This window comes from the organism of the source record quoted next, unplaced genomic scaffold, assembly GCF_019419815.1.
Source record: "Pyrus x bretschneideri cultivar Hongxiangsu unplaced genomic scaffold, Pyrus_bretschneideri_v1 Contig47, whole genome shotgun sequence".
NCBI classification, from domain to species: Eukaryota; Viridiplantae; Streptophyta; class Magnoliopsida; order Rosales; family Rosaceae; genus Pyrus; species Pyrus x bretschneideri.
Genome location: NW_025999784.1, coordinates 343,034 through 365,422, shown reverse-complemented (window position 1 = coordinate 365,422; position 22,389 = coordinate 343,034). Strand labels below are relative to the sequence as shown.

Below are 22,389 nucleotides of genomic sequence, written 5' to 3'. Positions count from 1 at the left end.
TCTATTATTGAGGATATTCGTGGGATGGTTTCTAAGTTCAATCGCATCGAATGAAACTATATTTTCAAAAAAGCAAATTCTATGGCAGACGCGTTAGCTCATCTAGGTCTTATTCTTGATAAACCAGATTTCTAGGACCATCGTCTCCCTTCTGCAACGTTTAATGCCTCAACTTTGATTTCTTCCCCTTAGACCATCTCCAACCCTTGGGCTAAACCAAAAAATTTTAGCCCAAAAAATTTAGGTTTTAGCCCATAAACAACTTTTCTGCTCCAACTCTTCTGGTCTAAATTTTTTAGCTTGAGATTATTAAAGAATAAATTTAGGCTAATTTTTTCTTTTAAAGTAATTAAAAAAAATTATGTTCACTATCATAATTTAATTTTATGAACATTTTAATCTAAAAATATTTAAATTTCGATAAATATTGAAAAATCACTAAATTTGGGTGAATTTTAAGTTAAATAATTTTTTTAAGGAGAAATTAGGTTCTCATCCTTTCTTTTACTACTCCATTGATTAAAATCTTATTCCTTTCCAATTTTTGATCAAGTTCCTTAGTATTAATAACATCATTAATTATTTCAATAATAAAATATTTTTATTTCTAAATATATTCATTTAATGTTAAAAATGTTACAATTAGTATATTTATATTTATGGCTAAATTTTTTATCATATATTTTTATTTTTAGTTCGTACCCATTTTTCATTTGCAACCCTTTTGTAATTTGTACCAATTTTCTTTTCAGTTTTAATTTGTACCCATATATTAATTTATTTTTGTGCCCATATTTTATAAAGTTTTATCTGTATTTATACCCATTTTTAATTTTGCTAAATGTACCCATGCTAATTATGTCACATCCCGGCCCGGCCCTCCACCACAACCCGAGCTCGACTCCGCCATAGTACGATATTGTTCACTTGACTCCGCCGTAGTACGATATTGTCCGCTTTGGGCCCTGGCCATGCCTTCACGATTTTGTTTCTGGGAACTCACACGAGAACTTCCCAGTGGGTCATCCATCCTGGGATTGCTCTCTTGCGAACTCGCTTAACTTCGGAGTTCCTACGGAACCCGAAGCCAGTGAGCTCCCAAAAGGCGTCGTGCTAGGTAGAGATGGGAATATACATATAAGGCTTACAGAATCCACTCCCCTGGGCGATGTGGGATGTAACAATCCACCGGTAAGGGCCTGACATCCTCGTCAGCACACTTCTAGCTAGGGATTGGCTCTGATACCAAATTGTCACATTCCGGGCTCGACTCCACCGTAACACGATATTGTCCGCTTTGGGCCCCAACCACGCCCTCACGGTTTTGTTTCTGGGAACTCACACAATAACTTCCTAGGGATTGCTCTCGCGTGAACTCGCTTAACTTCAGAGTTCCGATGAACTTCGAAGCCAATGAGCTCCCAAAAGGTCTCATGTTAGGTAGAGATGGGAATATAAATATAAGGCTTACAGGATCCACTCCCCTAGGCGATGTGGGATGTAACAAATTATATGTACCATTCATGTAATTTTTTTCAAATTTTTAATCTTAAAATGTACTCATTCTTAAATATACCAATTTGTTATATGTAAAATGTACCATTTTTTTTATATAAAATCTATTCAATTTTTTTTCTAATCCATTTTAAACTTATGTGGGTACATTCTTTTTTCTTTTATTTGAGAATGTATCCATATTAAGTTTAATCAAAGAAATTTACTAATTTATTCAGCCTAATATCTTTTTTTTTTTTTTTTTTTTTTTTTTTTTTTTTTTGGTGATTTTGAAGAATGTCCTCATGTTTTGATACAATAATTTTTTGGTTAATTTTGATGAATGTACCCATGTTTCTACACACACACACACAATAGTATATTTATATTTTAATATTCTTAATCCACAAATTATGGTTTTTTATTTAAAATCTCATTAATATAAACAACTATAAATTTCAATTTTTAATTAAAAAAATATAGTAACGTATATAAAAATAAATTATGACAATAAGTTCAGGGACTTAGATAAAAATTTGAAACCAACAAGGTTTCAGTCAAAGAATATTCATAGTTAGGGACCGCATCCAAAGTCTCCATTTTTTAAATTATTTTAGCCGTTGGATTTAAATTTGGGCTGTTAAATGTTTTTTTTTTTATTATTAGATTTGATTATATTCGATCTCAGTTATTGGATTCAATAAATCCTGAGAGACATGCCCATGTGAGTGGGGTCCCGCTGGTGGTGCCCACACCATTTATGGGCTAAATCATGGGGGGTATTTGACTTTTGTTTGGCTTTTAGCTTTTAACCCACACATTTAGCATGGGTTGAGTTAGGTTTGGGGGAATAATAAAACCTAAAAAATAGCATTCAGTCCAGAGTTGGGTTTGGTCTGAGTGTAGATAATATCGTGTTTTCAAAAAAAAAAAAAAAAAAAAAAAAACCCTGATATTTTTTGTGATAAAACTTCATACCTGATAAATTGAGCATATGGTAATTACCAAATTAAGGACAGTATTGATGTTGTTGAAAGTGAACTTCCCGGCCCATCTCTCTGAAAAATTCAACAGAATCGACATCCAGAGGCCCCCCAAAGAAGGAGCTGTTTGCTGCCATGGAGGCCGCTGCTGTGAAGAACTGGGAGAACAGCTCTTGGGCAATGGAGATTGGGCTTCGAGCTTAACTTAAGTATTTGCACATTATGGGCTACTGTTTGTGGTGTATTACAAGAGGCCTATTCCATTTTATGGGCTTCGAGCTTAACTTAACTATTTACAAGAGGCCTATTCCATTTTATTTATATTTAATGGAGAACTATGAAATAAACGAAAATACTGACAATATTTTACACGTGTTCACAGTTAGAGTTTTCTTGTCGAGAGATTTTTCAGTGAGTTTGAAACACAATTAGATAATGTCATGTAACATATCACTTCGTGTTTTGAGCACGTTGAAAAATATCTCCTTCTTGTTAGTCTCTGTTGTCTGGTGCATATTCACGTTTTAGCACGTGGCATTTTTGCTCATTTTATTATGTTTATATTTGAAAATTCTTATTGATAAAAAAAAAAAAAAATCTTAATAAATTCACTAAAAGTTAAAAAAAATCCAAAAATTTCTACGGACTTGCTACGATTTTGCCTTGGTGCATGAGGCTCTTAAACCTCATTTTGATGTGATAAAATAAAATAGTTCACTAAATACAAATATGGTTCGTATAACTCAATTAAACTTCATTGCTTTATACGCTTCTCTTAACTCTTCATTTTAAGTTTACTTCACACAACTCTTAATCTTAAGTTTACTTCACACAACTCTTATTTTTAAAGATTTATCATCATAAGCAATGTCGCAACAAAGTCGTATTATTTCTTGAAATATTTGTCGGACTTTAATAAATTTACAATGACATTTTTGAGGAAAACAAAATACTAAAAACTAAAAGTAGTTATACGTATCCATACGTGACAAAATCTTTTTTGTCACGTGTGCATTTGCATACGGATAGACTTTAATGAATTTACAATGACATTTTTGAATGTTTCACCATACTCTTCTTCTTCGATTATATACATAGATTATTATTTTAGACGATTTTGTAATAAATTGAAATTTAAATGGATAATGGGACAAATTTCAATGATCCGAACTGTCTATTATTTAAGTTGCACTCTATAGATCATTTTTGTAAAATATTAGTCAAATCGAAAATGCTTGAGATATCTAATTGAGTTCAAAGAAATTGATGAATATTATGTTCTAAGAAATATTGAAATTTCATCATGTCAATCAAATGAGTATATAGTTTTGGATTAAATAATTTATGATTGAAGACTTAAAAAGATAAACAGTTCGAATTGTTAAAATCTGATGCATAATAGCCCCACAACTAGTCTCATTTTTACCTAAAAAATAGAAATTATTTTAAATAAAGACTCTGTTACTTCTTTCGAAACGCTCATCCCTCCCTCTATTTCTCCTTCTTTTCATTTTAGTTTAGCGGAATTTTCTGTTCTTAATTGTTAAAACAAAATATCAAACCGCCAAAGGGTAAATCCGTCATTGACGACAATTCCCGAGAAGTCCCTTCCTCCTCAGTCCTCACAGAATTTCGCGTAAAATCGTAAGAAGGCGTCCATCGCAAGAAATCCTCTAATTTTTCTTTTTCTTTTAAAATCCACATCTTTGTTCGTCTCTCATATATGAATTAAATTAATCTAATCTAATCTAATCTAATCTAATCCTGTTGTGGATTAACAACTTAACTGCCCAAAAGTCCATATATATATATAGAAATCGATACACATACAAATATAGCATTGCTAGAAACTTGGCAATTTCTTCCCGTCTCAAACTCCCTTCGAATTTGTGTCTGTCTATCTCTCTCTTGTTTGTCTCTCCACAAAACACATTTTCCTTCACAGAACCAGAGATTAAATAAAACCCCATTTCTCCTCAAAGAATATTATTAATCCCTTCCTTCTTGCTGGTTAGTTGGAACTCCTCACATGGTGGGCATTTTTGGTTCTGGCTCTCCGCCCGGACTTCTTATTTTTTTCCTTTTGGACTCCTTCTCAACGAGAAGCTATCGATCAATCGCTTGTCCGTCTCTCTGAAATCTTAACGTTCTCTTTTCTTTCGGGTTTCCAAGTAATGCAATTTCGGGGTCGAATTTATAATTTAGTTTCGTGTTGCAGGGATGTAATTTGTGTGTGGTGGTATTTGATGTGAAGGAATCAAAAGATGTTGGGAAGCTTGCTTACCAGAATTCTTATGTATGTTAATGTTCTGTCATTAATGTTAATCCAGTTTTTGAATCTTGATCTTCGACTTTACCTTTGATTTTGTACTTGGGTTGTTTTTTTTTTTTTTTTAATATTGGTTTTGTTGGTTGGGGGTGTGCAGATTGTTTCTTGGGTATGCATACCCAGCATTTGAGTGTTATAAAACTGTGGAGAAGAACAGAGTTGAGATTGAAGAACTCCGCCTTTGGTGTCAGTATTGGTACGTAAACACCCTCTCTACATCAATGTGATGGTATTTCAAACCAATCATGCGACGTTGTGTGAGAAAGTTACAACACGTAGTGATGCGTGATAGGTTTGAGATGCCACCACATTAATCGTCACCAGGTCTTTCCCCATATGGGATTATCTTCTTGGTAGCAATTCAACCAATAATTTGTTTAATGGTTGTTTAAATGATGTCATTAACTTTGGATAATAACATGTCCAAAGTCTAATTGAATACGCAATAACGACATGTCGTTTTTACAGGATAATTGTGGCAATGCTCACAGTTGTTGAGAGGGTTGGAGATGTATTCATCTCATGGTACAAGTCACTCTCTAACTATAAACTCATTTTTCATCATTTTAGCATTCATTTGTTATTTGAATTGTGACCCATATTAAGTTACTCTTGTGAAAAAAATGTGAAGGTTGCCCATGTATGGTGAGGGGAAGGTGGCCCTTTTCATCTACCTATGGCATCCAAAGACCATGGTAAGAAACACAAATTTCGAGCCATTGATCAAATTCACATAACTTCGTCCTGAATTTATGTTGGCAGACTGTGAATTGGAAAATAACCGAACATACATTCCGTCAACATTCAAGCAACACTTGACCTAATTAGTGATCTATATTCACAGTTGACAACATATCCTGTTATACAAATATTTAGTTTGATTCATTGGAATACCATTTAAAATGTGCATATATTTGTGCTAGACTTACATTGTCTGTCCTATGAATCTGACTGAACATACATTCCGTTAGCGTTTAGAATCCGCATTAACAGTCTGACAACGTAAACACGGTTGTACAAATTTTCAATTGATTCATTGGAATGACATTTGAAATGTGGTTGTAGGGAACTGGGTTTGTGTACAAGACCTTCCTGAGGCCATATGTAGCAAAGCATGAGACAGACATAGACGGGAAGTTGCTTGAGATGAGAGCAAGAGCCTGGGATTTGACTGTTTTCTACTGGCAGAACTGCGCCCAATACGGCCACGCTGCTTTCCTCCAAGCCCTTCAGTACTTGGCTGCTAACTCCACAAACTTCGGTGTCAAAACCACCACCGAGGTAGGCCACATTTACAATGCAATACACTTCTCGGGTTTTTCTAGCATCGATCGAAGTATAGTATGTATCAGAATCCTTGATCGCACATCCAGTCGTTCATTCACCTGGTTCATGTAGGCAATATGAGCAAGAAACAATTTCTCTCGTGCACAAAAACGAAGATTTGAATTTTTCTGGAAAAGGAGTTACTGAAAATTCATTGTTTTTGTTTGTTTGATTATTTGAACCAACCTCACAGTCGCAGACAGTCGATGATGATCAGCAGGACGCCACAGCGCCAGCACCGCAGCAGCCAAACGTGCCGCTTCGCAAACCGAGCGGAAAGAACAAGTGGCCGCCAGAATCCCCACCAGCAACACCCAATGGCAGAGCCACCACAGTCAACCGGCGCCATGTCTGAGCCTCCGAGGTCCCCAAAGGTGGTTCAGTCCCGACATCAAACAGATGGTGGGCAGGTTGACGAGTCGACCGAGAAGCTCCGGCTCAGGCCTTCCAAGCCAATCCAGTGACAGATTAGATTGTGATCACAAAAGAAAAACAAAAAAGGAGAAACAGAAATTGTACAAATCCCAGAAACAGCAATCGATTGATTGAATGATCGAACTCTGAATTCGTATATAAATTCAAATTCTTTCATTCAATTTTGTTTCCTTTTGAGTAAAAAATTTATAATATATACAGATGACAAAAAGTTGCAGAATGTGTTAGGTGGCGAGTCCGATGCAGCGGAGTGTGCGGCGGAGGGCTTGGGAGAGGAAGGGGACGATGCAGTGGGTGAAGAAAGAGAGGCAGGGGGAGAGCTTGAGGCAGAGGCGGCGGAGGAAGTTTGGGCCAGATGGGCCGGAGGTGGAGGACATGGGCTGGAGGTAGGCCCAGGCGGCCTGCTTAACGAGGCGGTTGCGAATGGAGATTTCGTAGCCGGAGTTGTTGGCGGAGGCAGCGGTGGGGGAATTCACGGCGGCGGAGGAGGGGAGCAGGTCTTTGAGAGAAGTGTAGGATTTGGAGCTCTTGAAGGAGAGGAGCTCCAGGTCCAGTTGGAGTGGCTCTGGGCCCGACACGCCGCCGTTTTGGGCTGGGAGGCTGGGGTTGCGGAGGCGCCGGAGCTTGGTAGTTGAGGTAGGAGTGGTGGTGGCGGAGAGCAGGCTGAGCTTGGCGGGGACCACCACGGATGTGCAGATAGAGTTTCTGCGGCAGAGCTTCCCCGACGAGGGCAGTGGGATCGCCGGGAGTGGGCTGAGTACGGTTGAATCGTCCATAGTAGAGCAGCTGAAAGCAAAGCAGAAGAACAAAATGTGCGTGAGAGAGAGAGAGAGAGAGAGAGTGGAACGTGAAACGCGGTTTGGGTTCACGGCGGGTGCGTGGGTGCGTTTTGGCAATAATTGGCCTAAAACAAACGTCGTTTTTGTCTTCACGCGCAAAACACTTCTTTTTCGTTTTTGAAAACTTGTCGTTTGCGGCCCGCCACCCTGACGAGCCTGCGCTGCGCTCAATTTATACCCTTTTTTTTGGACTGGTTGTTAGCCCTCGTTTCTTATAACGGGAATATTTCGACTATAAAAAGACGGGAAAATGAACCATAAAAATTAAAAAGACAATGCGAGTTAAATAAAAATTTTGTACTAAAATTTTAAACTAAATAATGTCACAACAAATAAATACGTTAATCAATAATCCAATCATCAATAATTAGGGGTGGGTGCGGTTTTAAGTGAAACCAAAACCAAAACCGCAAGTTTTTGCGGTTTGATTCGGTGCGGTTTTGAAGCTAAAACCGAAATGAAACCAAACCATTTGGTTCGGTTTGGTTTTAAATGATTTTGGTTTGGTTTCATTGTTTGAAAAAGCTATTATGGTTACCGAATTGTATCTTATTTCCTTTTCCTTCGATATACGCTTCTATTACTGCATTGTTCAAGCATGCATATAATATTAAAATTCAATCAAGCATGTCTTCAATATAGCATTCATCCAATTCAATAAAAAAGTTTTGGTGTTTCAACTTACTTTACATCATTCAAGTTTCAAATATTTGTCTTTCCCTTTCCTTTTACACACTTACTAGCCGAAGATTTAAAAAATCTTTAAACTTGTGAACAGACTTGAGAAGCTGATACTTGAGGAAGACCTTGCATGTTGTAAATTTAAAATCAATGTATGAGAAATCATTAATCCTTGTGAACTAGAACATTTTGTATAGTTGCTTCTCAAGCTATCATTTTATCGTTTCGTATAGTTGCTCCTCATGCTACCATTTTCCGAAGCACACAAACAAAAAGCATGCACGTGAAGCCCAAAGCTGTCAGCCAATTTGACACAACAAGAGCAAAAATATTAACATCATCACTGACTCAAAATAAAAGAGAGAGCCTGGGGAGAGAGTCCTGGGAGACCGAGAGCAGCAGACGAGAAAGAAAGAGTACAGTGTCTACAGACCACTACTAGAAGAAAGAAAAGAAAGAGATTATGTGGCCATGTTATGATGTGGTTGAATTCATACTAAATGTATGGATTCAATGAAATAACCAAATAGAATTTAACATTTAATAAAGCTATGCGGTTTTGGTTTTGGTTCGGTTTTAGATGGCCGGAACCGCAACCAAACCGTTTTTCCTTTATTCGGTTCGGTTTCAAACCGAAACTGTTTTGAAACCGCAAAACCAAACCATTCGATACGATTTGATTTGGTTCGTGTTTTGGTTTCGGTTTTCAGGTTCAAGTGCCCACCCCTACAATAACTACGGTTTATAAAATTGAGTTTAAAAATTTAAATTTACTAACATTACCCTAATTACGAGAAAAGTGAGTGCATTTCAAAATAATTTATATTAACAACAGATAATTCGAACTTGAAACTTCAAATATAAGAAGCTGAGAACACACAACTGTAGTCAACAACTAAACTCAATTCTATGATGGAAGTGACGCTTATAAACCTATGGAACAATTCTTACAAAAGCGACTCATTTCGATATGCTATTGATAAACGTCGTACGCATAGAATTTCTAAATAATGGAATACCAAAATGGGCATATAGAAGTTTTCGACGAGATTTTCACAAAAATGTTTCTTTTGAAATCCACCTTCGACCAAAAAGAGAGTTAATAAAAGATGTTGCCAATTGTTTATGTTTTAGCAGTCTTAACGTTAAAATCAGATAGAACTGAGGACTAGAAAACCTTTGCTGCCCTAACAACATCCGGCACGCCGGTCCTGCAACATGCTTAAAATCACAGCATTTACAGACAAGGATTCCAAACAGAACCCCCTCATGGTGTGTGCATACATTAATGAACGAGCATGCATCATACAACCAGATTCAGCATTACTATTCTCCCGTATGTAGAGTCGACTACCATTATTGGACGTGCCATCCCTCAATGTTTCGCTCCTTGCTGAATATCTGCAGCTTCTACAGTTTTACGATGAACTCTTTATTTCTACAACAGGGGTCAAGGACATACTGAACTGTACAGTATAACAATAGTTCCCGGCCAGTCATCCGTCAGCTTCTTCCAAATGCTTCGCCTATGTTGCATCTCCTAGCAATACTTGACACAGATGGAAGGCCACTGATGGTGGATACACGAAATTTCTACAGATACCCCGTTACACAAATGAAGATTCACCTTTGAGCGAAGTTAACTGCATGAGATGGGACTTCAACAACCCTAGATGGCGGAGTTTGCGGCCTTGGTGTACTAACATCAGTCACTCCAAAGTCAGCATGAAGAATGTCTGTCCCATTCCATCCAACACCAGCTATAGTTGTCATAGTGAAGGAACTGATCATTCACACAGTGAAACAATAATTTAATTGAAAAGAAAACCGAAAGAGTGGGAAGGGAGTGAAAAGAAAAAGGGGGAACAATTTTGAAAAAGGATACAATCCGTCCTCCACATATCTGTAATGCTAACTTCAGCATCAGACAAAAGCCAGTAGTCTGCATCATTCTGTAACAATAACGAAAAAGATATATAGTATTAGCAAGAAACTAAATAGTAAGTCAATGTATATGTTGTTGAGAGTATACATGGTTCTGAAAAATCTTTTACGAGAGCATATGGAACTCCGTGTGCTCTATTTTTGTGGCAGAGGTTGCAAGCATATAGCTCAAATCCATAGGTAACTGAAAGGTCGGACAAAAGTATCCACGTAACAAGTCTTACTATATTTTGCACAGCTTTCCGATATCATACAAACAAATAAAAATGCACATCTTATGTTGCACCTTCACATCAATTAGGTGATAAGTAGTCCAGTTAACAAGCTTCAAATCTGAGACTTATATGCAAGCTACACTAGAACGCTTATCGTTTTCAAAAGTTGACTTTCAGTGTTGGACATGATGTTTTTCTCTTTTACCTTTGCAGCTAAGAAAACAAATCAGTCAGAACAACTATACTTACATCAACATCAGAAGGAACAATCTTCATCATTCCCCCAGCAAACTCCTGAGAAGCGTTTAAATCAGAGCACAGGTGATGAGCCTGTTGCGGCCAAGGCTCAATTTCCTTCCCACTGCTTTCAACAGTTACCACTTCTGTTATTGGGTGTTCACTGGACCCAGAAACAGAAGCCATTGGGAAGCTCACAGGTGGCTCAGCTCCATGCACATCCTCAAACTTTTCCTCAAATTGACTAAACACCAAATAATACACACAAATCAATAAACAAGTAAATAAATACAAATCAACACAGATATTCTTATCATCAATAATCCACTAAACATGCAAAACAAAAAGGGAGAGTACCCTACTCAAATGTATAAAGATATTTCGTTCACAAAAGAAGAAAAAGGAAACAACACCTGACAAGGTAGACATCAATGGGTCCCATTGTGCTTCTAAGTATTATCCTGTATCTCCTCCGTGGATAGTCAACAGCCTGGTGCATATTGAAGAAGAATTCAATATTAATTAAAGAGAGAATGCATATAAAACATGTACCTTCTAAGAGAAGTTTATGTTTGACTTACTTCATCAGGATCTGGGACTTCCAAGGTGGTTCCATGTGGAGCTTTGATTGCTATCAGGGTTTCATTCTGGAAAAGAAAAGGCGCAATTAACATAATGGAAAACACTAAGCCATCGTAGAAATCAGTGTTAGAAGTGATGCATGGAACACACGTGGAAGCAAGGTAGGCCTTTAATGTCATCTTCAGTCACAAAAAGCCACCTAGAGTAAGAGTTGAAGATAAGAACGTATTTGTATACATAGAAGCAAGTGATTGACAATATAAACATAAAGAAGAAAGACAAAAATTATCTGAAAAGGTTAATGGACTAGACATTACTTTTGGTTGTTTTCATCTTCGCTCAAATCCCTCAACTTTTCTTGCATCTCTCTGCACAAGGGTGAAGGCATCAACACTTTTCAATAGTTTCAAAACAGTGACATTGAAGTCCAAAAAGAAAATTAATCGCATATACCTTATTCGGTCATCTAATCTGCGCTCTTGTAAGGATAGATTTTCAACTTCTGCCTGCAGGATATACCACAACTTAGGCTTTTATCTTCCTTCATGAAGCTACTAAATTGTCAAAGTATTTTTTAACACCATGCTTTTCATAGCAATCTAGACAGATGAAATTGTTAATCTCTAAATAAAGAAACATTATGTGAACATGAGTTCAGCAATTTATGTACTACAGACAATCCATACTCATGACAATTCAAAGGACAATAAAATTAATAAATAAATAAGTTCCTGACCTTTGCATTACAAGAACTTGCAACATTGAAATACCTGTAATATAGAGAGATCACCATCCAACTCTCCTGGCATTGAAGCATCAAATCCCCTAATCAATCATTTAACGCATCCTTGAGTAAGTTTCCATGTGTTCCAAATCTTATTAGAAGTTGAAAATTAAAGGAAATTTAAGAATAAACTATCAAAGATTACTTCCAACGTATCCTGTTCTTCAGCTTCTTTTCAATGAGACCTATTCCTTCCAAAACATTTGTAATGTCATATATCCGCCTCTTCTGAACCTGTGTCATTTGTAAAACCATCAATCAGCACACCACCAAATACAGATAATTTGTGTTAGTGTATGTATATAAACTCTGACAGAAAATGATTACCTCCAAAGTTTCTGCTGCTTTGTTTAGATCAAGAATTCCATCCTCTGCACGCTTAATCAAATTGATGAACTTTTTTGTCAACAGACCTGGAAAATTTGAGCACAGTTATCTCCAAGTGACCATATGGCAGCCTTGTGAACTCTAAAAACCACAAATGTCAAAGAGAAGAAAACTCATGCTCAGATTACCCAAGGAACTGTCATAACGACAGCTTCCGGCTGGAGTAGACGGGGAACCTGCATGTTGACAGAAGCTATCCAATAAGATTCTTAGTATGTATGGAACAAGATAGTTGAGAATTCTATTTTTATTTATCCAGGGAGAAAGAAGACTTTGTTATTATCAACAATGCTATGCAACCTCTTTCACGTGGACAGCTGCATCTGAAGCTCATCTTAGTGATTCATTCAAGTTAGGCCAAAAATGGTAGAGATCAAGCAAAAACTGAAGAGACAAGAAGACTCACCAACATTTGACACAGGAGTCTGAGGTCCAGATCTACCTCCCTTGGAAGCCTTTGACCTATTGTTTACCCTTCCCCCTTTTGCAGACATTGGAGGAGTCAGAAGGGGACTCTGAATAATATTAGTATTTCCGGGACTGCAGGTCCAATCACTGTACTCAACTTCATTGTTGTCCTTCCGAGTAAGTTGCTGAAAAACACCAGCAAAGTTAAAGAATTCTTATTAAAAATTAGGCATATGGCGACTTCGCAACCATACTAGTTAAAATATGCTTCACAATGAACTATATATCGACGAGATGAATATTGCAAATCAATCTAGATGAAATGGGGGACGGAGAATGGAACCGCTAGTCATTATACCCAATTACACTTTTATAATATTAATTTACACACCCAATGAAGAAACCAACACATGCCACGAGAAACAATTGATTCTAAAAAGGAGCCAAATGCTACAACTTGAAAGTCTACTTTCAAATCACGGTACCTTCACTCCAGATTAGGCAACACAGTTAAGTGTGATGCACATCAACACCATATCATTTCTCAGTCTTCCCCTCATTGCCGACATTTATCACAATACTTCACCTTGACAAGTTGCATTATGCACCAGACTTACAATTGTCGGCTTTTTCCGGTTACAACAATTGCAATTTTGGTTAGCCAAGCTTGCAAATTTACAACATAAGTATACATATTTTCAGAAGTCAACCAAATTACAAAATATCTTAAGAAGCACTATCTTAGTAGTAAGTGAAGAATATTAGCTTATGACCCAAAAATAACATTAATGAGCTAATCCAAATCTTCTAATTACCCTAAACAACAAAACCAATCAGAATCACCAGAATTACCCTCAATCCTTTGAACAATTACAACGCAATTCACCCAAACAAACCAACGCAGTGAGATTAACACACAGATATCCATAGAAATGACAACAACTCACAGGAGATCGAACATAAATAGCTTCAGGTTCTTGGTCTCCAGCTCTGCGAGCACCGCCGGCGAATCGGTGGTAATTGTCGGGAGGGAACGGCTGCGGCTTCGTGGACTCGAACGCGAGGTGACGCCTCAACGGCGGCAGGATCTGGGCGCCGCCGCCTGTGACCGCCGTCGCCGGCGCTGGTTGGCGGTTGGGAGCTCGAGCGCAGCCGGACATAGAGGGATCGACCGGCTCGAACTAGCGGCGGTCTCCGATTGCCGAGAGACGATCGGAGAAGGAGAGAGGTGGATCTTTAGGGTTTGGGGAATCGGAGAGAATCTGAGGGAGGGCGGAGGAGGGCGGGGGTTTAGGGTTTATGGGGAGGCGAAATGGGATCCGAGAGGGGTAGAGAGAGAAAGAGAGAGAGAGGGGGGGTTAGAGAGAGAAAGTGAGGGTTAGAGAGGGAAAGTGAGTTGTGGGAGTTGAGGGAAGAGCTAGCAGAAAACGAGGGAAGGGAGGGAATTTTTTGTTTCGGCTAGATGTGGAGGGAACACGGCGAAAAAAATTAATTTGTTAACTTTTTTTCCTATTTTCCACCCCTGAAACTTGTGTATTTCTGTTTTGACCCTGCGAAAACCTTTCTTTTTATTGTTTGGAAATAATTGGAAAATGCAGACGAGGGAATACCATTTTTTTTTTTCACTTCCCCATTTGGTTCATGCAAATGCAATAATAGGAATCAAATGCTTACATGTTTTTAGTAAGACCGTTACGTTTCATGTTCAAAAGTGGTATATTAAATTTACAACCAGAGTAATTTTTGAAAATATAAAGATGCATTAAATGTCTTTCCAAGTCATGTCGAACGTATGAAATACCCCCTTCACGGGTTCATGCACTCATGTGGGTAAGTTTCCTAATTCTATTGTTGTTTTACCAGACATAGAAATGTTTTACGTACTTATTTTTAATCTTCTAATTCACGAATCATAAGAGATATAATTCAAATTAATGCAAGAGCAGCAGCTATACTATGATAGGATACAAAAAACTATGATTTGATATTGTATCTCTTTACAATTTTTGCACTCGATGTATTTATGATGCCCAAAATAAAAATTAGTTGAAGTACCCAAATAAATAGGTCCAAAAAGACCAACATAAATGGACTAATCCCAAAATATGTTCTTATATTTATACCAATGGAATGAAAAAGAAAAAGTAAAAAGCACCAAACGGCGTGGAATCTTTAGAAAAATAATATATTGAATGGTCAGTTTTGAATTATCCCAAAATTATGGGGCAAAACTGCAACGTGCTAGAAGAAATGACAACAAACGAAAAATACAAGGAGAATCGCCGATCCGCGCCTTTATTTGGCTTTAAACAATTTTCTCTGATTATTTGACGGCTCGTTTCTCACCGACTCTCACCACATCTCCTCCAACCCTAACTTCAGCTAACCACAACGGACGTATATAACTTTGGTGCTACTAATATTGGGTCCATGACACGTGCCAAAAATAATTATACTGTATTGTTCTCCTTCTAATTTACGAAGAGTGAACAATGTGGGAAATGAATTTCACATGAGCGTAAAATTATTTAAATGTTTCTGAAATTAAGAAGTGTTAAGATTTTAGAGTCGGGATGTCTGTCCACTACTAATCACCACCTGCTGATGTTATATTTTATCACAAAAGAAATGGGTGTTATTAGTAGTGGAATCATTCATGAACACGTAGTAAATATAATGTCAAGTTTTTTATGTGAGATTGCATTCACCAACCAATTCTACATTGGCAACCTTCTTTTTTCTCAAGCAATAGAAGATTCGTCGTCAATTAGAATTGTCAGGTCAGAGTCTTGTTCACAATTGGAACAGTCAAATCAGGGTTTTGTTCACAATAAGAATGATCGTGTCAAGGATCTTGTTATTAATAGTGAAGCCATTCATTTATAAGTAGTAATATTTTCTTTCAAATTTCCAATATGAAATTGCATTGTTCAACAAAAATGAATAAATTGGCTTGACCTTGTTACATCAGTGATGTACGAGGCAAAGACTCTTTGATATTTAAGTTGGAGTTAAATTTTACCAAAAAAAAAAAAAGAAGCCTGAGTTTCTTGATAGAGGAATAATGACCTCTTTTTATCGAAGGACATGTCCTTGTATCCTATTAGGGTTGAGTTTGAAGATGATTCACTAAAGCACTTGTGCCGTACTATGATTTGTGTTGATTATGCTACTTTTTATTTTAAATTATTATTATTAAGAGAAATAGAGGGTTCGAAATTATTACAATAATTTAAGAGAGTAGAGAATTCTAAACTAAGACGTATTAGTGGAAACCTAACAGACTATCCACTAAGATATTAGACCATATGTTGTTGACTATGCAATCTATTACCACTAACAATCATGAGAACAAACTTTGTAACCAATTGATGTAACTACTACCAAAAAACACATTCTCATTATGATCATGTCCTTATGATACCACTATTATCATTGTACAATGTATAACAAATCACATCTCCAAAATTATTTTCTAAACCTCCCCTAAACCCGAGAAATCTCTGCACTTTCGTCCAAAATTAAATAAGATATTTAATGAAAATTGTTATTAGCATTCCGAGAAACTCATTTGCACGAGTAAATTAGTTAAAATTGGAATTTGGCCTTGTATATTTTCAATTTTCTCAATCAACCGAATTTGTACCCCATAAAGGAGAACTCCTAAAAGGGATGGAAGAATTACAACAAATCTCCAACCGGTCGCGAAACTTTGCCTCACTCGTCTTTAACAACATCGGCAGCGGAAAACAGACCCCTTTCTCAACGCACCGCTGGTGCCGCGGCCGAATCCGATTCTCCAAGCTGAATGAGAAGTAGTGCGGGAACTCCGTCAGCTCCTTCATCCCCCTCCCCATCTCCACCACGAAGTAATCGAATTTCGGCTCGAAGTTCTGCTCGATGCTGTAGCAGAACAGCTGCGGGAACCGCCGGAACATCGACAGCGCGTCGCGGTGGGAGAAGCCCATTTTTTCGAGGTAGTCGATTCGGGGCAGGAGCTTGTCTTCCACGCTGCAGGAGAGGAGGGAGGTGTGTTTGTTAACTTGGGAAATACCAATGCTTTGGAGGAAGTAGAGGGTGGGGCGGAGGCGGGTTTTGACGCTGCAAGCGAGGAGTCTAGGGCGGCGGTTGATGACGCGGCGGAGATCGGAGCCGTTGACGTGGGCTTCGCGGAGGAGGAAGGTGAGGATTGGGGCGATTTCGGCGACGCGGAAGGAGAGGATTTCGGGGCACATGCCGATGAGGCGGCGGAATTCTGGGGAGGTGAAGCCAATGGAGGTGAGGAGGAAGTGGACGGTGGATTTGATGTGGGAGAGAGGGGAGGAGAGGATCGGAGGGTGGTGGTTGATTAGGGAGAAGAAGTCGAGGCCGATGGAGTCGAGGTAGAGGACTTTTTCTTGGAAGTCGGAGTGGGGGGTGGCAGTGGTTGGTGGGGGTTTGAGGGAGGCCGTCGTTTTGGAGGCGGAGATGATTGAGAAGTGGGGGTTTTTCTTCTGAGGCGGAAAGGAGTGGGAGTCATGGTGAGAGGAGGAGGGGGATTGGGGTTTGGGAATGGAGGAGAAAAGGGGTTGTTTGGTGGCGGCGATGGCGGTGGAGAGGAAGTGGGTTTCGTGCATTTGGTTGGTTGGTTGGTGTTTGGGCGCAGCTGGTCATGGCGGAAGACTGAAGAGCGTTGGTTTGGGGGGCAGGGGGAAAGGGAGAAGATAAGGCTTAAAATGCTCCAAGCAATATCATTGTGGGGATTGTGATTGGTGAGGGATAGAGGGAGAAATCAGTAATCTAACACAAATGGGCCGGGTTAAGAAAATGGATATTACTCGAGTCCAGACTATTCTAAGCCAGCCCGGAGAAGCCGAGCCTAGAGAATTCCCGTAGAATCGTAGATAGGCACAAATGAGTCTAGCTTAGGGAGAGAGGCTTATATGGTACGAGGTTTATCTTTCTTTTGTGTACGTTCATTGTAAGTATTGGCAAATGAACGTTGATACTAAGGTGGTTTGGGTTTGAAAAACACTTCTTTCGAAGACTCTTTGAATGTTTGATAAGAGTCTTTTTTGTGTTTGTTGTAATGTTTGCTAGACATATCTCGACAAGTTGTATCGACAACACTCGAAAAACTCTTTCAATATCACTCATCAAATTGTTTCTGTATGTGTCGATACAAGTGACATGTACGTAACATGGTTTAGCTGACGAAATGTTTCAGTAAATAAACTGAAAATTCTTTTGAACGTTTTCCGCTTTGTTTGTATCTTAAAAACTTATACTTTAATAATACTGAAACCTCTAAGTTTCGAATCCTGTGTCCACCGCTACCTAAAAGTAAACCAAGACTTCATCACAATCAAGATCAACCTCAATTTATTAATAGTGTCCAATCTTTAGATTTGATCACCAAGAAATCAAACTCCACAAACCAAATCCTTTACTCTTGTCCCATTTCCGGTTGCCCCAAATGTCTGTAGCCGGTCGGCCGGTTCAGTTCAAACCTAGGTCCCACCAACCCACCCTTCCTCCTACCCACTACTTATCCTCACACTGTACCCTCAACCCTTTTCTCCACCTTACACCTCCCAGCCCACATCACTCACTATTCATCACTGACTTGAGTGGCTGAGCTCTCCACAACCACCATGGCTGCCTCCACCGCCGCCCTCATCTCCTCCGCCCCCTCCCGCGCTTTCTCCTCCTCCAAATCCACCCCTCACGTCGCCGCCTTCTCCAAACCTATCTCCCAAACCCTAAACTTCCCCAAATCCATCCACGGCCTCCGCCTCCCGCGCGTCGCCCATTCTGCCTCCCTCCCCCGCGGTGGCTCCCACACTCGCAAGTCCTTCATCGTCAAAGCCTCCGCCGGCGAGCTTCCCCTCGTTGGAAATGTTGCTCCTGATTTCGAAGCCGAGGCTGTTTTCGACCAAGAATTCATCAATGTCGTATCTTTAATTTAACTCATAGCTTTTGATTTTTTCCTGCAATCGCATTCTGTAATTTCGATTTTCGGGTCTGTCTAGGATTTGCTTGTTAGTGTACTAAAAGCGCTTTCTACAACCAGAAACGCTTCTTACTGGGTTTGTTGGAAAAAAGTTGAAATGGTTTTGGGTCATAAAAGCGCTTTCTAGAGAAGCATATGTCAGATACTTGTTCAAGGCATTTCTAAGTGATTTTCTAGGAACTTTCAGTGAAAATTTCAATGCTTTTATAATAAAAGAGCTTTCTGCAAAAGTAGTCTCAAACGAGTCTGAAATTGTTCCATTGCAACTGAAGCTTTGGTGTGGGATTTCAGGTCAAGCTCTCTGAGTACATTGGGAAGAAGTATGTGATTCTCTTTTTCTACCCATTGGACTTCACATTTGTTTGTCCTACAGGTTTGTTTGTTTTCACAATCTCCAATTCTTCATACAAGTTTTTAATCTTTAATGGATGCTGAATGAATCTAACTGAATCGGATTGCTTTGTTCAAAATTTGTGAACCCATCTTGCAGAAATCACCGCTTTCAGTGACCGTCACGCAGAGTTTGCGGAGCTCAACACAGAAATCTTGGGTGTTTCAGTTGACAGTGTGGTAAGTTGCCCTGCTCCTCGCTATCTTCAATACCACAATCTGCCAGACATACCATAAAAAGGTCAATGTTCTGCCTAGATATACCACGAAAAAGTCAATATTCGGCCTAGACATGTTGTAGCCTTGTTCTTTTGCAAAGGTCAATAGCTGCATATGCACACGCGTTAGTATGCTAAGTTGCACCTTGAACTATATGCATGCTTTGTTCCTTTATTGAGTAAACAATTATGTCCCGTATCGTGAGTTCTAAAAATATCGATCTTATGCTTTGGGATTTTTGACTTCGACATGAAATTGGACCCATGGTATGGGTTGCAGACAATGCATGTGGGAGCCAAAAGGTTAATTCCCATTGTTGGTGGAGAAAGTACACACAATAGACAATGAGGATATTCAACAACAACAACAAAGCCTTTTCCCACTAAGGGGGTTAGCTATATGAATCCTAGAACGCCATTGTGTTCGGTTCTGTATCACGTCTTAAGTTAAAATCACCTAGAATCCTATATGGAGGTTAACCAAAAGGAGTTAATAAGATTGGTGATGTCAGAAAGTTGTGTTCTTGTTAATGGCCAATGAATGATGTGAATCTACGTATTTTTTTCTGTGATTCTTTTGCTTATGTACATCTGACTTGTTCCTTTGATGTAAAATAGTTTTAAAATTGCTCTTCCTTAGATTGGTAAGATGGAACCACGTTGGCCTTATGCTGTCTTTTTTTTTTTTTTGGTAGTTTTCCCACCTTGCATGGGTCCAAACCGATAGGAAATCTGGCGGTCTTGGTGACTTGAACTATCCATTGATCTCTGATGTCACCAAGTCAATTTCAAAATCGTATGGTGTGCTGATCCCAGATCAGGTATGATATATAATGAAAATTGGTTCTGAATTTAATGAATGATAAACTTGTGAAAGACTCAGTGCTGTGAATTCTGGATTATTTAGATGTTTGGTTTCTCTGTGATAGGGAATCGCTTTGAGAGGACTCTTCATTATTGACAAGGAAGGCGTTATTCAACACTCCACCATCAACAATCTTGCCATTGGCCGTAGTGTGGATGAGACTAAGAGAACGCTCCAGGTAAACATATTCATCAAGTCCAAAATAGAAATGGGATGTTTTCGTTTCCAAGATCTGTTGTATAGCTAAGAATTTCGTCATCATGTTTCTTATTACATTTTATAATCGTTTTTTTTTTCTTCCTTTCTTGGCTTGGGTTGGATCCTGCAGGCCTTGCAGTACGTGCAGGACAATCCCGATGAAGTTTGCCCTGCAGGGTGGAAGCCCGGGGAGAAGTCCATGAAGCCAGACCCCAAGGGCAGCAAAGAGTACTTCTCCGCAATATAGAGCTAGTACACTGCATGTCCATGTCGGACTCAAATAGGACGTGTAAACGAGTTTTGTATTCGTGTAACCTCTTTTTCCAATCCTTGGTAATTTTGAGCATCAGCATGTCACAATAAACCCCAATCAATGGGACTTGCCCGATTTTCAGCATGTTCAAGTAGCATACAATTTCATTGTTGTCACTCTCTATTTTGTTATGGAAACAGGCTGAGCCTATGTAATTTTATCTGATCAGAAACGTGTAAGATGGAGAGAATGATCATCGTCCCGGTTCTGTTTCACTTCTTTTTTCCGGGCAAGGGTCGGTTCGGTCCGACTAATCTTCAAATCGTCATCTTATTCAGAATTTGAAGTGAGGACAAGATAATACAAGCTAAATAGTCAATGAATAAGATCAACCCGCAACTTTTATTATCGTTATGCAATTTGAGTACTCAAGTAGTTAGTTTAGTATAGGGTTCCGCCATGAAGCCAAATGGCAAATACGAATAACTGAACTCTTTATAAGCACATGTAAGATTTCTTAGTTCTCTGACGTGGGATTCATTTGACAATTGGGTTTTGCGTTGTTTCAACCTCACCTTGGTTTCAATACCTCAGTTACACAGCACGCGAAATTCGAATTTATGACTTTTGGTGGAGTCTGAACTTTTGACGAATCTCACAGTGTGCTTAAAAATGAAGGTGAAATCTCACATGACTGCTTAGTAGAGCAGCAAGCTAGAGGCTTTTGAGCAAGTAAATTCTATCCACTAAAGATAAGTGGCCATTATCCATTTCTCTACCAATCATTGTAGCTTCTCGTCTTTAGAAGGCAAATTGAAGGAGAAGCTTTTGGAATGGAAGGAGTTCTGCATTCTTCAACACTAACCCTTCCCATTACCTGTCATCAAATCTCCAAAACCCAGATCCTGAAAACAGCCAACCACAACCACACACAAAGGCCAAGGCTAAGGATCTCCACGTTCCCAGCAACACTGGGAACCAAAACTAGCACGAAATTTTCAACAATATTGGCAGCAGCAACGGTTCAGCCTTCGCAGCCTCTCGATCTAACGGAAGACAACATTCGACAGGTCTTAGCCGATGCAAGGGTTGAATTCGGGCAGCTCTTCGACATTTCAGTTGGCATGACAGGTTGAACTTACTTATCTTTTATGTTTTTTGAGTCAGTTATGTTGTTTAGTTTCTGGTGGTGGGAAATCAGTTAAGATAAGGAGATGACTTGCAGGACAAGTAGACCTCGCTGAACTTGACGGACCCTTTGTGAAGATCAGTCTGAAGGGCCGGTTTTGGCACGAACGGAGCGTGGTTCTGGCTAGACTGGCCAATTATCTCAAGCAGAGGATCCCTGTGAGTTAATTAACCCCAACTGATCAGAATTGCTTGAATTTTTACACTTGGAAAAATTACTGTCTTATTCTTTCGCTGATGAAAATCTAGTTCTGGTTCGATCTCAGGAAATTTTAGAGGTTGATATAGAAGATGAGAAGCAATTGGATGACAGCCCTGCAAACTTTTAGAGGTACTCACTACAGCTTACCCAAAACAGCAGCAACTCGTACTATGCCAAATTACCTTAAATTTGGTTCCCAGCAGAGGCGGACTAGGCCAGTTGGTTAGGTTTGTGCACGCACACTCCCTGACAACCCAAAGTTTGAATCTCCTTCCTTGCAAATTAGAGTAGATTAGAATATCGCTTTTGTCAGTTTAGTTCCCCAAACACTAAAAAGACAGCTTTGGGCAGAAATCATATATGGTTTTTTTTATATAAATCAACAGTTCTATCAAATGTTTCCAAGGAGAGTAGTTTGGTGTGTATTACTTCAGTCATA

General features: G+C 39.0%; 6 protein-coding genes across 7 annotated transcripts; 3 read left to right on the top strand and 3 right to left on the bottom strand.

Annotated features, from left to right (window-relative positions):
• The first annotated feature begins 4,329 nt into the window (after window positions 1–4,329).
• Window positions 4,330–6,728, top strand: LOC103961702 (HVA22-like protein j). The gene is made up of 7 exons (XM_009374290.3): window positions 4,330–4,600; window positions 4,696–4,773; window positions 4,904–5,002; window positions 5,275–5,331; window positions 5,438–5,501; window positions 5,872–6,087; window positions 6,326–6,728. Exons 2-7 carry the CDS (start codon window positions 4,742–4,744, stop codon window positions 6,485–6,487), a joined length of 630 nt encoding a protein of 209 aa, XP_009372565.3. The 5' UTR covers window positions 4,330–4,600; window positions 4,696–4,741; the 3' UTR covers window positions 6,488–6,728.
• On the bottom strand, window positions 6,606–7,562 carry LOC103961724. The gene has a single exon (XM_009374312.3). The coding sequence runs from the start codon at window positions 7,341–7,343 to the stop codon at window positions 6,792–6,794; it is 552 nt and encodes a 183-aa protein (XP_009372587.1). The 5' UTR covers window positions 7,344–7,562; the 3' UTR covers window positions 6,606–6,791.
• Window positions 7,563–9,186: 1,624 nt separating this feature from the next.
• Window positions 9,187–13,930, bottom strand: LOC103961726 (transcription factor E2FA). The gene is made up of 14 exons (XM_048568169.1): window positions 13,592–13,930; window positions 12,643–12,829; window positions 12,365–12,412; window positions 12,177–12,262; window positions 11,995–12,083; window positions 11,836–11,890; window positions 11,519–11,571; window positions 11,383–11,433; window positions 11,216–11,264; window positions 11,065–11,130; window positions 10,897–10,973; window positions 10,496–10,727; window positions 9,973–10,039; window positions 9,187–9,847 (listed from the first exon to the last, which is right to left on the bottom strand). The coding sequence occupies exons 1-14, from the start codon at window positions 13,802–13,804 to the stop codon at window positions 9,711–9,713; spliced, it is 1,410 nt and encodes a 469-aa protein (XP_048424126.1). The 5' UTR covers window positions 13,805–13,930; the 3' UTR covers window positions 9,187–9,710.
• A 2,247-nt stretch (window positions 13,931–16,177) lies between these two features.
• LOC103961706 (transcription termination factor MTEF1, chloroplastic-like) lies at window positions 16,178–17,760 on the bottom strand. The gene has a single exon (XM_048568098.1). It carries the CDS (start codon window positions 17,258–17,260, stop codon window positions 16,271–16,273), a length of 990 nt encoding a protein of 329 aa, XP_048424055.1. The 5' UTR covers window positions 17,261–17,760; the 3' UTR covers window positions 16,178–16,270.
• A 437-nt stretch (window positions 17,761–18,197) lies between these two features.
• On the top strand, window positions 18,198–20,704 carry LOC103961707 (2-Cys peroxiredoxin BAS1, chloroplastic). Its single transcript, XM_009374293.3, has 6 exons — window positions 18,198–18,574; window positions 18,928–19,009; window positions 19,127–19,206; window positions 19,940–20,065; window positions 20,174–20,287; window positions 20,438–20,704. Exons 1-6 carry the CDS (start codon window positions 18,278–18,280, stop codon window positions 20,552–20,554), a joined length of 816 nt encoding a protein of 271 aa, XP_009372568.1. The 5' UTR covers window positions 18,198–18,277; the 3' UTR covers window positions 20,555–20,704.
• Window positions 20,705–21,111: 407 nt separating this feature from the next.
• On the top strand, window positions 21,112–22,363 carry LOC103961709. 2 transcript variants are annotated; one of them, XM_048568096.1, is made up of 3 exons: window positions 21,112–21,691; window positions 21,786–21,907; window positions 21,998–22,363. In XM_048568096.1, exons 1-3 carry the CDS (start codon window positions 21,394–21,396, stop codon window positions 22,022–22,024), a joined length of 447 nt encoding a protein of 148 aa, XP_048424053.1. In that variant the 5' UTR covers window positions 21,112–21,393; the 3' UTR covers window positions 22,025–22,363. The 2 variants fall into 2 exon arrangements, with proteins under 2 accessions (XP_048424053.1, XP_009372572.1); XM_009374297.3 differs by having other exon boundaries at window positions 21,129–21,691; window positions 22,015–22,363.
• The last annotated feature ends 26 nt before the right edge of the window (window positions 22,364–22,389 follow it).

Bases quoted from the DNA above. Each gene is read 5' to 3' on its own strand.
- LOC103961702 (XM_009374290.3), top strand. From the start codon at position 4,742: ATGTTGGGAAGCTTGCTTACCAGAATTCTTAT. The intron at 5,003-5,274 runs GTACGTAAACAC...TCGTTTTTACAG, and splicing joins CGCCTTTGGTGTCAGTATTG to GATAATTGTGGCAATGCTCA. The intron at 5,502-5,871 runs GTAAGAAACACA...ATGTGGTTGTAG, and splicing joins TATGGCATCCAAAGACCATG to GGAACTGGGTTTGTGTACAA.
- LOC103961724 (XM_009374312.3), bottom strand. From the start codon at position 7,343: ATGGACGATTCAACCGTACTCAGCCCACTCCCGGCGATCCCACTGCCC.
- LOC103961726 (XM_048568169.1), bottom strand. From the start codon at position 13,804: ATGTCCGGCTGCGCTCGAGCTCCCAACCGCCAACCAGCGCCGGCGACG. The intron at 12,263-12,364 runs GTAATCTGAGCA...CAAATTTTCCAG, and splicing joins TCGTTATGACAGTTCCTTGG to GTCTGTTGACAAAAAAGTTC. The intron at 11,265-11,382 runs GTAATGTCTAGT...CTCTTACTCTAG, and splicing joins GAAGATGAAAACAACCAAAA to GTGGCTTTTTGTGACTGAAG.
- LOC103961706 (XM_048568098.1), bottom strand. From the start codon at position 17,260: ATGCACGAAACCCACTTCCTCTCCACCGCCATCGCCGCCACCAAACAA.
- LOC103961707 (XM_009374293.3), top strand. From the start codon at position 18,278: ATGGCTGCCTCCACCGCCGCCCTCATCTCCTCCGCCCCCTCCCGCGCT. The intron at 18,575-18,927 runs GTCGTATCTTTA...GTGGGATTTCAG, and splicing joins TCGACCAAGAATTCATCAAT to GTCAAGCTCTCTGAGTACAT. The intron at 19,010-19,126 runs GTTTGTTTGTTT...CCCATCTTGCAG, and splicing joins CACATTTGTTTGTCCTACAG to AAATCACCGCTTTCAGTGAC.
- LOC103961709 (XM_009374297.3), top strand. From the start codon at position 21,394: ATGGAAGGAGTTCTGCATTCTTCAACACTAACCCTTCCCATTACCTGT. The intron at 21,692-21,785 runs GTTGAACTTACT...GATGACTTGCAG, and splicing joins CATTTCAGTTGGCATGACAG to GACAAGTAGACCTCGCTGAA. The intron at 21,908-22,014 runs GTGAGTTAATTA...GTTCGATCTCAG, and splicing joins ATCTCAAGCAGAGGATCCCT to GAAATTTTAGAGGTTGATAT.